General features: G+C 37.8%; 1 protein-coding gene across 14 annotated transcripts in view; it reads right to left on the bottom strand.

Annotated features, from left to right (window-relative positions):
* The window catches only part of PMS1 (PMS1 homolog 1, mismatch repair system component), a 96,285-nt gene that overhangs the window by 32,286 nt on the left and 49,726 nt on the right, over positions 1–14,273 (bottom strand). For 11 of the 14 annotated variants that reach the window (XM_063645636.1, XM_063645637.1, XM_063645635.1 and 8 more), the window contains one exon: positions 3,079–3,195. The exons of the other annotated variants lie outside the window; for them this stretch is intronic. In XM_063645636.1, coding sequence (XP_063501706.1) covers positions 3,079–3,195 — 117 coding nt within the window. The remainder of the gene's footprint in view (positions 1–3,078; positions 3,196–14,273) is intronic. 14 annotated transcript variants of the gene reach the window in all.

Genomic DNA, 14,273 nt, shown 5'->3' with positions numbered 1-14,273 from the left:
GAGCAAGAGTCTGTCTTGGAAAAAAAAAAAAGAAAAAAAAAGAAGTGGAATGCATTGTTTCCCATTAGCAAAAATGGATAGTAAAAAAATACTCAAGACCTCAAAAATTAATTTCAATCTAAAAGTCTATGTCTGCCAGACTATCAACAAGAGAAAGTGCAAGATGAACTCATTCTTAGGCATGAAAATTTGGACTTATTTTTTAAATTTGTTTGTTTTGAGACAGGGTCTCTTTCTGGCCGAGGCTGGAGTGCAGTGGCATGATCATAGCTCACTGTAACCTTTAACTTTTGGGCTCAAGGGATCCTCCCACCTCAGCCTTCCAAGTAGCCGGGACTACAGGCATGTACTACCATGCTTGACTAGTTTTTTTTTTTTTTTGAGACAGAGTCTTGCCCTGTTGCCCAGGCTGGAGTGCAGTGGCAAGATCTGGGCTCACTGCAACATCTGCCTCCCGGGTTCAAGCGATTCTCCTGCCTCAGCCTCCCAAGTAGCTGGGATTACAGGCACCTGCCACCATACCTGGCTAATTTCTGTATTTTTAGTAGAGATGGGGTTTTGCCATGTTGGCCAGGCTGGTCTCAAACTCCTGACCTCAGATGATCCACCCACCTTGGCTTCCCAAAGTGCTGGGATTACAGGTGTGAGCCACCACACCGGGCCAATTTTTATATTTTTATTTTTAGAGACAGGGTCTTACTATGTTGCCCAGGCTGGTCTTAAGCTTCTGGCCTCAACTGCCTCAGCCTCCCAAAGTGTTGGGACAGGTGTGACCCACCCCGCCCGGCCACAGACATGAAAAATTACCTCTCATGTCCCCTCCTGCTGTGGAAATTACTTAAAGATATGCCTCAGAAAAATGAGTATGGGGCCGGACACAGTGGCTCACGCCTGTAATCCTAGCACTTTGGGAGGCCGGGGTGGGCAGATCACTTGAGGTCAGGAGTTTGAGACCAGCCTGGCCAACATGGTAAGACCCCATCTCTATTAAAAATACAAAAATTAGCCAGGTGTTGTGGCTGTAGTCTCAGCTACTCAGGAGGCTGAGGCAGGAGAATCGTTTGAACCTTGGAGGCGGAAGTTGCAGTGTGCAAAGAGTGCGCTACTGCACTTCAGCCTGGGTGATAAAGCAATACTCCATCTCAAAAAGAAAAAAAAAAAAAGAAAAATGAGTATGAGTGCCAAGAAAGAGGAAGGCATGACATACCAGTAATAATGGAACCAACCATCATTTCTATAAAAAGATATCTGAAGATGAGAGTTGTGCAGAAGGTCTAAGATATGATCCAAATAAGAATTAAGTGGGGTCTAAGAACAATGACTTCAAAAAGATGTAATGAAATGGATTACCAACTACAGCTAGGATGACTAAAAGAGTTGGATTCTATTGCTAACATGATGAAGAAAACTTTTTCATTAAAAAAAAACTTTTGAAAATCCCAGAAAAAGCAAAAAACCACATCAGATAGTCCATTTATTAAGCAAAGAAAAACATGATAAATTTTGAGCAACTGATGGGAGTACAAGAACAGAGATTCCATTTAATCAGGGCTCTAGGAATATTCTCATTTGTATGGCATAAGAGATATAACACTGGATCTTTAGAGGTAAAATGTAATCCTACTACAATACTGGGCTTTTAATGAAGATTGTTTTATAGTCCATACAAGTTTTCAACTTTTAGAATCAATCTTCAGACAAAAGATAGAAGAAAAAAATGGCTACCTAAGAAAATATGAGGCTGGGTGTGGTGGCTCACACCTATAATCCCAGCACTTTGGGAGGTCGAGGCAGGCAGATCACCTGAGGTCAGAGGATCGAGACCAGCCTGGGCAACATAGTGAAATGCTATCTCCACTAAAAATACAAAAATTAGCTGGGTGTGGTGGCATACCCCTGTAATTCTAGCTACTAGGGAGGCTGAGGCATGAGAATCACTTGAACCCAGGAGGCAGAGGTTGGAGTGAGCTGAGATTGCACCATTGCACTCCAGTCTGGGTGACAGAGTGAGACTGTCTCAAAAAAAAAAAAAAGAAGAAAAAAATTACATATATATATACATATATACATATATATACACATATATACATATATACATATATATACATACATACATATATATACATATATACATATATACACATATACATATATACATATACATATATACATATTTATACATACATACATATATACATACATATACATATATACATACATATACATATATACATACATATACATATATACATGTATACATATACATATATACGTATATACATATATACGTATATATATACATGTATATATATACGTATATATATAACTAAACTTGATAATATAAAACTATTGCTGATATGATTGAAAGAGGAAGGAGTAAGAAGAAAAGTTTGAGTTAAGAACGTCATCCAGTATTAGGGAGTAAAAAAGTACTATCTGAACTGATAGATCAAGAGAAAGTTTAACTACATATTTGGAATGGGAAAGTGGGGGAAAAACGGTTTTCTTTTTTTTTTTTTGAGATGGAATCTCACTCTGTCACCCAGGCTGGAGTGCAATGGCGCAATCTCGGCTCACTCCAACCTCTGCCTCCTGGGTTCAAGTGATTATCCTGCCTTAGCCTCCCGAGTAGCTGGGATTACAGGCATGTGCCACCACACCTGGCTAATTTTTGTATTTTTAGTTGAGACAGGGTTTCACCATGTTGGCCAGGCTGGTCTTGAAGTCCTGACCTCAGGTGATCCTCCCACCCCGGACTTCCAAAGTGCTGGAATTACAGGCGTGAGTCACCATGCCTAGCCAACTATTTTTCTTTTATAGTAGAACGTAAACAGAAAAGATTCTAAATTGAACATAATTTTCTTGAAAATCAATGTAAGCAACAAACAGAAAAGATAAAAAGGGAAGTAGGGCTGGGGAAAGAGGTTTAATATAAGCTCTGTATTTTCTCTTTTACCTTACACACATATTTGATTAAAATGTTAAAAGACTAACCTCTTGCCACTGTAACTCCCCCAAAGGGAAATATGTGAACAGCTTCATTAGTAAATCAGAATTTAGAACATTTTTGCAGTATACCTGAGATTCTTCAGAGTGGTACTGAAAGGATTCCATATTGTTCATAACAGCAGTCCCCAGAACTGACATGAGAGCCATCTTGTGATCTGATACTCTGCTTTTCTGCCAAATAACTGCCTAGGAACAAAAATGATACAGATAACTTTTAATACAATGTAGATTTACTAAACTCAAGAAGTCAGTATTTTATTCCTGTATTTGACATTCATCCTCAGCTTAAAATTTCAGCATCACTTAGAAAAGATTCATGAGCTATGAGATCTGACAGAAGAAACTCTGGTTCTGAATTTTAGAAGCTGTATATGTTGCAGTGTACAATCTATTTAACTTCCCTTTGCCTTGGTTTTCTCCTCTTTACAAGATTTCTCAGAGTTGCTGGAAGATAAAAATCTATATGTAGACAAGCACATATGCCTGTGCCTGGCATAAAACGGTTTCACTAAATATTGATTCTCTCTCCACCTCTAATCCACACATTCAAACTATAGACTTCCATGTATATTTAAAAACAAACTGCTGCTTCAAGTAAGGTATTACTATTTTACTGAGGATGATTGGCTATGTTATAGGATTTATATAAACAGTCAAACAGGTATAAAAATTTTGGAAAAAGCATTCTTAATTAAACCATAATTTAAAATTATCTTTGTACCTTTGAAATAGAGAATTCACAAAATGTTAACTGAATCTATAAACATAAAAGCTGAATAATGAGGCTGGATTTTTTCACTGCGAGTGTGTTGGAGATGAGAGAGAAGCAATAAGTTGGTTGCAGTGACTCACACCTGTAATCCTAGCACTGTGGGAGGCTGAGGCGGGAGGATCACTTGAGTTCAGGAGTTTGAGACCAGCCTGGCCAATATGGTGAAACCCTGTCTCTACTAAAAATACAAAACATCAGCTGGGTGTGGTGGCATGCCCCTATAATCCCAGCTACTGGGGAGGCTGAGGCAGGAGAATCATTTGAACTGGGGAGGTGGAGGTTGCAGTGACGTGAGATTACGCCACTGCACTCCAGTCAGGGTGACAGAGCGTGACTCTGTCTTAAAAAATAAGAAAAAGAAAATATATATACATACACACACACACACACACACACACGTATGTATATATATACATATATATATATGTATATATATAATACGTTGTATCTGAAAAATGTGAGCCCTTTTAAATTATCAGGCCCAGAGAGGCATTAAAATGATAGTAATTTCCCCCCTTGAGCTAACTATTTATTGAAAACTGCTTGCTATTGCCACAAGTAGCCACTGACCTAACAATGCCACACACCAGACACCATAACCCATGCCCTATAGCTCAGTGATGTATAGCTAATTACTAATCAAAATTCCTGACAAACAACTCTATCAACTCACTCTTCGTCTCCCTTTTTGCTTTTAAAAACCTGCTTATAACGGAAGCCTAACAGAGCACTCCCCAAGGTAGTTTGGAAGTGTGTCTGAGGCAGCTGTCCTCAACACTGGTTCAAATAAACTCAATATTAATTCTGCCTCAGCTTCTTCCTTTTAGGTCAACACGGGGTAGATTTTAAGAGAATCATGGTCCAGAGAGACTAGACCAAGGTTTGGCTGTGAAGTACATAATCAGATTTGACATACTGCAATTTCTTCAGTTAAACAAGGTCCAATTACAGTCAAATCCCTTGAGAAATCATCAGTACAGGTAGAATTCAACAAATTCACTTAGCAATTCCTAAGTCTCGAGGAAACTGTGCAAAGGGCTTGGGAGAAAACATCAATATCAGCATTAAAGGGGCAGACAGAGGGAGAAGAGGAACCTAAAAGGAGTGGTCACAGAGGCAGAAAGAGCAGCAGCAAACTGTGGTACACAGAATAAGGACGTTTTTGAAGAAAGTAGTCATCATATGTTTCCAGTGTTGAGCGAGTATGGTAGGAACAGACATGGCTGGCTAAACGGCAATCAAGAGTGTGAGAACAGTTCTAGACAAGTAAACGGAACCAATTTGGATAGTGACTATGGGGAGAATATAAAAAAAAGAACTTTTCTGAAACAAGTGTTTCAGAAAGTCTGGCTGGGAAATGCAAGCAGACAGGGAAATAACGAGGCAGGAATAGGACACATTTGACCAGGAAACTGAAGGGGAAGAATGGGTACATTAGCAAGTAGGTTTAGAGACTCAGTGGCTGGAGGCTGAGAAAGTTCCCCTTTGATCTAAAATGCAGAAAGGAGGTCTTTTGTTGAAAGCAAAATAACAGTGATTTAAGTATTTGATGATTATGGAGGAGGTATAAAATAGCAGAATTTTATTACTCAGTTTCATTAGCTTGGTTCACTGAAACCTTTTTTTCAGTGAACCAAGTTAATGAAACTGAGTAATAAAATTCTGCTTCCCATTCTACATGTGTGAAGTTGCATTGTTTAACCATTTGAAAACCAATGATGTCAGCACACTCTTGGGAGAGTCTTGTTTTCCTACAATCTAAAAGAAGCAGAAGTCTATAACAGAGAAAGAGAGAGGAGACTGGACCAAAGGATTCTGGCCAAAGGAACTCCTTAACCATAACCAGGAATCTATGTAGGCAGGAAGTAGTGGTAATGATATTACATATAATAAGATGAAAGGTGAGAACATGAAACAGACTCATGTTCTCTAATTGGCATATCAGGAATAGAAATGAAGGAATGCACTCTCCCGAACAAGGTGACAATAATCAGTGACTCTGCTTGTTGATCTGTGCCATCTGCAAACCACTTTGTTTTTAGAGTCTCAAACAGCAACCTGCTTGGGAAAGCAGAGATAGTGTAACAACTACTCAATAAGACAAATAACTCAATATTTAGTGTAACAGGAAGATCTTTTACCTATTCCTAGCGTTGTATTGATACCAATCAGATAAAAGCTGCAATTTATGAAAACCTTATTCTTTGTTAGGTACTACTGTTCTACAAACTACTGTTTATTTTCACAACCATTTCAGGTAGGTATTATTATCTCATTTTACAGATGACAAAACTGAAACTCAAAGAAATTGTTACACCCAAAGAAACAAAAATAGTAGGTCATGGAACCAAGATCTATACTCAATCTTTTTGGCTCTAAGCATTCACTCCTTTTACTTTGCCAATATTTATCCCGTCTAGTCAATGACAACAACAATTTAGAACCAACTCCAGACTCTAATTGGGAATTCTCAAAAAGTAAAGGGTCTGACTGACAAATGCATTTTTCATGTATGATTATCCCCCATGGCCTTGTGATACGCTATGTAATCTCCAATTCAGGGTACTAGTGAAGACAAAACAAAATTATTTTTATCCTATTCAGATGAATAATCTGCTTTTAGAAGGAGGGCAAGGAGTACACTGGGGTTCTCAAATCCAAAAAAGCACATCAGAATAGTAAAGTCCAAAAAGATTGAAAGCTACTATCCTAGCATCCTAAAGTCAGAATATTTTTGAGAACATAGTTCTTGGTAACAACCTTAATCATATTATGCAGATCCTTATAACTAAGGATTTATAAATCCTCAAAAATTTGCATTCATTTTCATATAGATATGCAATAATTAGTATCATAATGCACAGCAAAACAGCAGAGCTAAAAAATAATTCAGGTATTTCTCCATCCTAAATTTCAACTTTTCACTATTATTGCTTTCAAAGTGACCTGTATAAGAAAAAAGACATAAAGTATGTTAAATTAAGTTTAGCCTAAAGTTGCCTCCTTGTATATTTTACATCTGGCCTAAAAGTTTCTCCATACATAGTGAAATGTAACCTAAATGGATGTGTCAACAGGCTGTAACCTACTCTTGTACCAATCACAAAGTTTCGGCCAATCACATGCAGCCAGCTGTTCAAACTGTGTTCAAATAAGGCAAACACTAAGTTATAACCAATCCAGCTGTTTCTGTACCTCACTTTGGTTTTCTGTCCATCACTTTCATTTTTTTTTGTCCGGAAATAACATCTGACCATGCAGCAGCTCTGGACTTGCTCTGAAATTACTCTGGTTCTGGGGGCTGCCTGATTTGTGAACTGTTCTTTGCTCAAATAAACTGTTAAATTTAGTTCATCTCAAGTTTTTCTTTTAATAAGTATATGAAATCAAAGTATAAAAATAAATTATATACAATTTTAAATTTAAGGTATAGGTTCAATGTGTATATTGCATTTCTAAACAAAATATTATGGTATGTTTTGTTAATTACATTTCAAAGCCAATGAAGTAGACTACTTAAATTTGGAACTGCTCCAGGAAATGGGATGTAGAGTCACCATAAGCATAGTTTAATCCCTTAATTTCGTCTCATAACACAAAATACTTTGGTTAAATTAAAAATTTTAAAGTAACTAAATTTGAGTTTGTTCAATAAATACATATTGAGCATCAATTTTGTTCCAGATTCCATACTAAAATCTGGGAATATAAAGATAAAAGGACAAGGTCCTAGCTCTAAAGGAGCTAAAAATATAAAAAGAAATCAAAATCTTAAAATAAGTGTAATACATTATAAAAACCACTATTACAAAGCACAGTGAGAGCATCATAGAAGAAACCTAAGTCAGTTGCACAGAGAAGCCACAAGTGCAATCAGACTTGACAGGAGTTTGTCTCTAAGACAAATCACAGGACGTGCATTCCTGACAAATAGAATAGTACATGCCAAATCATAAACATATAGAGAGAATGCCTTGCTAGAGATGAAACTAGACAGATAGGGGCTAAATCATGAATGACCTGGCACATCGTGCAAAGGGGTTTATAGTTTTCTCTTACGTGCAGTGTAGAGTCACGGGATAAATCTAATTGGGAAAATACCATGATCAGAGATAGATATTAGAAAAAGATCTTTGGCAAGAATGATTTAGTGAGAACTGAAACTATAGCGATGTGATTTTTATAAAATGTGATCATAAGACCAGGTGTGGTGGCTCGCGCCTATAATCCCAGCACTTTGGGAGGCCGAGGCGGGTGGATCACTTGAGGTCAGGAGTTCAAGACCAGCTGGCCAGCATGGTGAAACCCCATCTCTACTAAAAATAAAAAAAACTATCCAGCGTGGTGGTAGGCACCCATAATCCCAGCTACTCGGGAGGCTAAGGCAGGAGAATCACTTGAACCCAGGAGACGGAGGTTGCAGTGAGCTGAGATTGCACTACTGCACTCCAATGTGGGCAACAGAGAGAGAGACTGTCTCAAAAAAAAAAAAAGTGATTGTATTCCTCCAACTCAGAGACTCCTAACTTTTACGAAAGACATGCAAAACTGAAAGTTCACATTCAAAAAATATTCAAGTAGGTGACCTGAGGACGATAAGTAATTAATTCCTAGTATACTAGCTATCATACTGCAGCTTCCTCTTCCTTTTGCAAAAGTTCAGTGGAATGCGTCAGTGAAACTGACATTGACAGGATTATTCCCTTAGGTTTTTTTTCGTTTGTTTTTTTAAGATAAACCATTTGCAAACTTTGGTACTTTACTAGTATTAATACACTGCAGCTGAGAATTACTGGGCTGTGTCAACAGAACCACCACTCTGGTAGAAGGAAAAAAGAAAACAGGGACAGACTAAAGGGTACAAAATGGGCTTGATGACTGACTCCATGTGCAGAGGGAATAAAAAGAGAAGAATCAAGAATGCCTCCCAGATTTCTGACCTGGGAAACTGGAATGGTAGTAGTAACACTCAACAAGATAAGAAACTCAGAAGAGCAGGATTGGTGGCAGGAAGATGATGAGTTCAGCTTGTTCAGTGTTGAGTGTTGAGTCTCTGGTACCAAGAACAGTACCAGACACCTAGTAAGGTCCACTAAATACTTACTTGATAAAGGAATGAGCAAATAAACACATTTTTTTTTTCCTAGGGAAAAGTAACCCCAGTAGAGTTGAAAACTAGCTCTTTGTTTTTAAAGATATGGCTGCTAGTTGTCACACCACCATACCTGTTAAAATTACACTTTTTGTCTACTACTTGACCTAAGGAAATCCAAACCAATCTTTGCTTTTCTTTCCTCTTAACATAACAGTTTAAGGTATAATTCATATACTCTACAATTCACCCACTTTAAATTTATAATTCAATGGTTTTTGGATTATTCACAGAGCTGTGCAACCAACAGCATGATTTAATCTTTGAACAATTTTATCAGTCCAAAAAGAAATCCTATATCCATCATCAGTGACTCCTATCCCTTTGCAATCACTAATCTATCTTCTCTCTATATAAAATTTGCCCACTTAGGATATTTCATATAAATGGAATCATACAATATATGGTCTTTGACTGGATTCTTTCACTTAGCATAACCTTTTCAAGTTTATTTATATCAATACTTCATTCCTTTTAAATGGCTGAATAATAAAATGTGATCATAAGACCAGGTGTGGTGGCTCGCGCCACCACATTGTAGATAATACATCTGAATTATCCTTTCATGAGTTGATGGGCATTTGAGTTGTTTCTACTATTTTGGCTGTTATGACTGATGCTGCCATAAACATGCATGTTCATGTTTTTGTGTTGGCATATGTTTTCATTTCTCTTGGGTACAGACCTATGAGTGGAACTGCTGGGTCACATAGTAGCTCCATGTTTTTTGAAGAACTGCCAGACTGTAATCTTTGCGTGCACATGCACTCTGGAAAGGCAAACTACTGGCTTCTGCTATTATGGCTCTAGTTTTAAGCCAGCCAACAGCTAATAATTTAAGGAACAATGTTCAAAATAAAAGGAAGTAGATAAGGTTCTGAATAATCTGCAATTATAGGAAATGAAATGTCCCCTGCTTCACACTTTCCACATCAGAAGTTCCTTATGACAAAGAATAGCTGAACCATAAAAACTTACTCACAAGGCCAAGGTGGGAGGATCACTTGAGGTCTGGAGTTCAATACCAGCCTGGGCAACATAGTGTGACCCTGTTTCTATAAAAAAAAAATTTAAAAATTAGCTGGGCATGGTGGCACATGCCTGTAGTCCCAGCTACTCAGGAGGCTGAGGTGGGAGTGGCTCACCCTGCACTCCAGCTTGGGTGACAGAGCAAGACTCCTTCCCTAAAAAGAAAAAAAAAAAAACAAACACCAAACTTATTCACAAAAAGTGCACCTCTTTAAAGGAATGCTAACTCCCTGATATTGACATTTTTAAAATAAAGCATTCAAGGAAATATTTCAAAAAACTAATGTTTTAAAATTCCTGCGTTGAATATAGCTAAAAAGCCTGTGGTATTACCAATGTAAACATCATCTTGTTTATTTTAGTTTATATTAGATGCCTTAGATACAGATATAAATCTTAGCTGCTGATTAATGCAAGGATGCTATTTCACTGCCTGACCTGCTGAATACATAGTATACCCAACCGTAAAAAGATCACTTCAGGAAATGGGTCCTAGAAAAAGCTGTGAAACATGAGAACTATGCAATGTGATTTTACTTTAAAGTAAACACGCTAGGAGTCTGGCAGCATTATTTCACACTAGGCAATTTTTATTGCATCAGATCGAGGGGCTAATTTAAGAGCATTTTCTAAACTAGTTACACTTGGGCTAGCAATAAATAATAGTGGTCTGCCAACAAGTAAAATCTTCTCATTGGGCAACTAAGATTCATTTTCAAAACAGGACCCATCATTAAAAAACTAAACTATAAAATGTGATGAATAAAAACTGGGAATACTGGGAATCCAGAATACAGTATTCAGTTTGCTTTCTCTACCGTTTCATCAATTCTATATTATTTTCAAAAACAGAGATTTTCTTTTCACTTCCTGAAGGTTTTTGTAAATCTTGCCCTTAGGCCGAAAGCTTAACGTGCTAAAAATACACACAAACCTCCATATGTTTTCTATCTAGGTCACACAAAGTTGGAGCACCTGGATGTGCCAACTAAGAATCTGACTCTAGTCAGTATGATGACAGTGCAAAAACACCTCAAAAATATATTATTACATGCACACCATCTTAGGTTTGAAGTTAGCCAAATATATCTTGCTCCTAATTCCTACCTCACCGACATACACTACTTGAAGAAAATGAAGTTAGATGAGAATACTCAATATTTAATTAGTAAACCTCAATTGTTTGCCAAGGCAATTTGTGATAAAGAGAAATGTAGGCTGCACACAGATGATGCATAGTTAAGCGAATAGTACAATGCTAAAACTGCTTGAGCAAAGTCAACTCCTTCTAAATAAAGAGGATACATTATTGGCCTAGACTGCAAATAAAATTCTTGCAAATTGTAGGCATAGATGTACTAAACTCATATTTGGATTTTTTTTTTTTTTTTTCACCAAACAAGAAGCAGCACCAATGAATTTTTTTTTTTTTTTTGAGACAGGGTCTTATTCTGTCACCCAGGCTAGAGTACAGTGGTGTGATCATAGTTGACAGCAGCCTCAGCCTTCTGGACTCAAGGATTCTCCTGCCTCAGCCTCCTGATTTAGCTGGGACTACAGGTGCACACTACCACGCCCAGCTAATTTTTTTGTATGTTTTGAAGAGAAAGGGTTTCACCATGTTGCTTAGGCTGGTCTTGAACTCCTGGACTCAAGTGATCCTCCCACCTTGGGCTCCCAAAGTGCTGGGATTACAGGTGTGAGCCACCATACCCAGCCAAATTTCTTAAGTACCATAAATTTACTTCTAAGATCTTACAAGTACTATAACTAGATCTTTATCTATTATTATTTACTCCTGTGTATGTACTTGCGCTGACTCTGACTCCAAAAAGTAGAGAGGCACAAACACAATATTAAAAAGGTTGTTTTTTTTCCCATATTGGTGACACAGGAACAATATGAGCTATAGCAGCTTACCACTAAGACACTGCTAAATGTTTTGAATTCAGTATAAAATTATAGATTATTCCATCACAGTATCAATACTATTGTTAAAAGAACAAACCACATTCTACTGACATAATAAACATTAATATGAATTAATTATTGCTAAGCAGTCTCAAACTTTCAAAAATGATTGTCTTGGTAAAATTTATGCAGTACAAATGAGTTCTAAAATCTCTTTTACTCTTATTTAATTTTATATTCTTTTCTTGAAAGAGAACATGCATAATTATTTTTCCTGAAGGTTGCAAAGAAATTAATAGACATTTTACCTACAGAAGGGGCGGTTTATAGGAGCTAGGCAGATGAAAGATAAAGATAATTTTTTCATTCTACCTTTTCATACATTTTTGGGTTTTCAACCATGTAAAGGTACGATCTTTTAAAAAATTAAATAATAAGCTGGGCATGTTGGCTCAGGCCTGTAATCCCAGCACTTTGGGAGGCTGAGGCAGTTCAAGACCAGCCTAGACAACACAGTGAGACCTTGTCTCTACAAAAAATAAAATTAGCCAGGTATGGTGGCATGCACCTGTGTTCCTTGCTACTCAGAAGGCTGAGGTAGGAGGAGCACTTGAGCCCAGGAGTTTGAGGCTGAAGTGAGCTATGATCATGCCTCTGCACTCAAGCCTGGGCAACAGAGTGAGACCCTGTCTCTACAAATAAAATGAAATAGAATAAAACATTAATAAAAATGTAAAGGTATAAAGTTAATCTTTGCCTAACTTTCAAAGGGATATTGTTGAGACTCATTTCTTTGCAGCCTTTAAAAACAAGAAAGATTATTTCCAATTAGTAATCAAATCTTATTTACATTGGCAATACTTTTCTTCCCTAGACCCTCTTCTTCATTCCTTGTGTAACTTCCCAGACAACGGAATCATTTTCCACATTCTTAACAACGATTAAACATAATTTAGTCCATCCTCCAACTGCCATGAGAATTATCTTATTTTGTTAGTCTCCTACTGAAATGTCTCATTTAGTTCCCTTTTGGTCACTTCAACAAGAAGTACACATTCCCATGTAAGATACACAAGGTCCTTCAGAATCTGGCTCCAAGCAAGCTTCGTAGCCTCATCTCATTTATTAGACAAGCTTTCTCTGACCTCTGATGACTCCCTGACATCGCACATGCTGATCTCCCTGCTTTGAATACGTCTGCCCGCGTGGTCTTTCCGAAGAACCAGTCTTAAGGCCACTTCCTCTAATAATCCTTTTTGAATCTAATCAGATTTTAACAATATTCCTATCGATAACAATAGCAATTAACCTCTACTTAGTACTTATGGAGCAGGCATTGTGCTGTGAATGCTTTCTCTCATTTAAAAACCTTACTCCGTAAGGTAGGTACTATTATTCCATTTTAAAAAGACAAAGAAATTGAAGCCTAGACGCGTAATGTAGGCCAGTTAGTGGCAATATGTAAGGTCAGAACTTGAAACTATGCTCCAGAGTCTATTTTATTGATATATAGTTAAGTAAGTTCTTCCTAAGGATGAAAGGAAGATTGTGGTGGTCTCTGAAAGTTCTATAATTTTTTCCTCAAAAGTAAAAATCTTGAAGATCTAAAGCACTTTCTATAACAAATAAATGAAAAAAAGATTAATTAGAAATTATTCTCGGCCGGGCGCGGTGGCTCACGCTTGTAATCCCAGCACTTTGGGAGGCCGAGGCGGGCGGATCATGAGGTCAGGAGATCGAGACCACGGTGAAACCCCGTCTCTATTAAAAATACAAAAAATTAGCCGGGCGTGGTGGCGGGCGCCTGTAGTCCCAGCTACTCGGAGAGGCTGAGGCAGGAGAATGGCATGAACCCGGGAGGCGGAGTTTGCAGTGAGCCGAGATTGTGCCACTGCACTCCAGCCTGGGTGACAGAGCAAGACTCCGTCTCAAAAAAAAAAAAAAAAAAAAGAAATTATTCTCATCCATCAAGACAAGTCTCCCAGATAGTGCTGCTACACGTATGGTTTCTTCCAGCAGGGAAGTAGGGGGGGTTCAGGTTTTTAAAAATAATCATATCATTATAACATTTAAAGTTTATAAGCAAAGCCTAATGAAAAAGTATCAGTTGGTATATATGAAATATTTAATTACCCAAATGAAAATGAATTTACTTTTTTTTTTTTTTTTGAGACGGAGTCTCACTCTGTCGCTAGGCTGGAGTGCAATGGCGTGATCTCGGCTCACTGCAATCTCTGCCTCCCAAGTTCAAGCAATTCTCCTGCCTCAGCCTCCCAAGTAGCTGGTACTACAGGCACATGCTGCCATGCCCAGTTAATTTTTGTATTTTTAGTAGAGACGGGGTTTCACCATGTTGGCCAGGATGGTCTCTTGACCTCATGATCCAACTGCCTTGGCCTC

This window comes from Symphalangus syndactylus, chromosome 8 (assembly GCF_028878055.3).
Source record: "Symphalangus syndactylus isolate Jambi chromosome 8, NHGRI_mSymSyn1-v2.1_pri, whole genome shotgun sequence".
In the NCBI taxonomy this organism is placed as follows: domain Eukaryota; kingdom Metazoa; phylum Chordata; class Mammalia; order Primates; family Hylobatidae; genus Symphalangus; species Symphalangus syndactylus.
The sequence above is the reverse complement of the archived record's forward strand: the minus strand, read 5'-3'. Positions and strand labels throughout refer to the sequence as shown.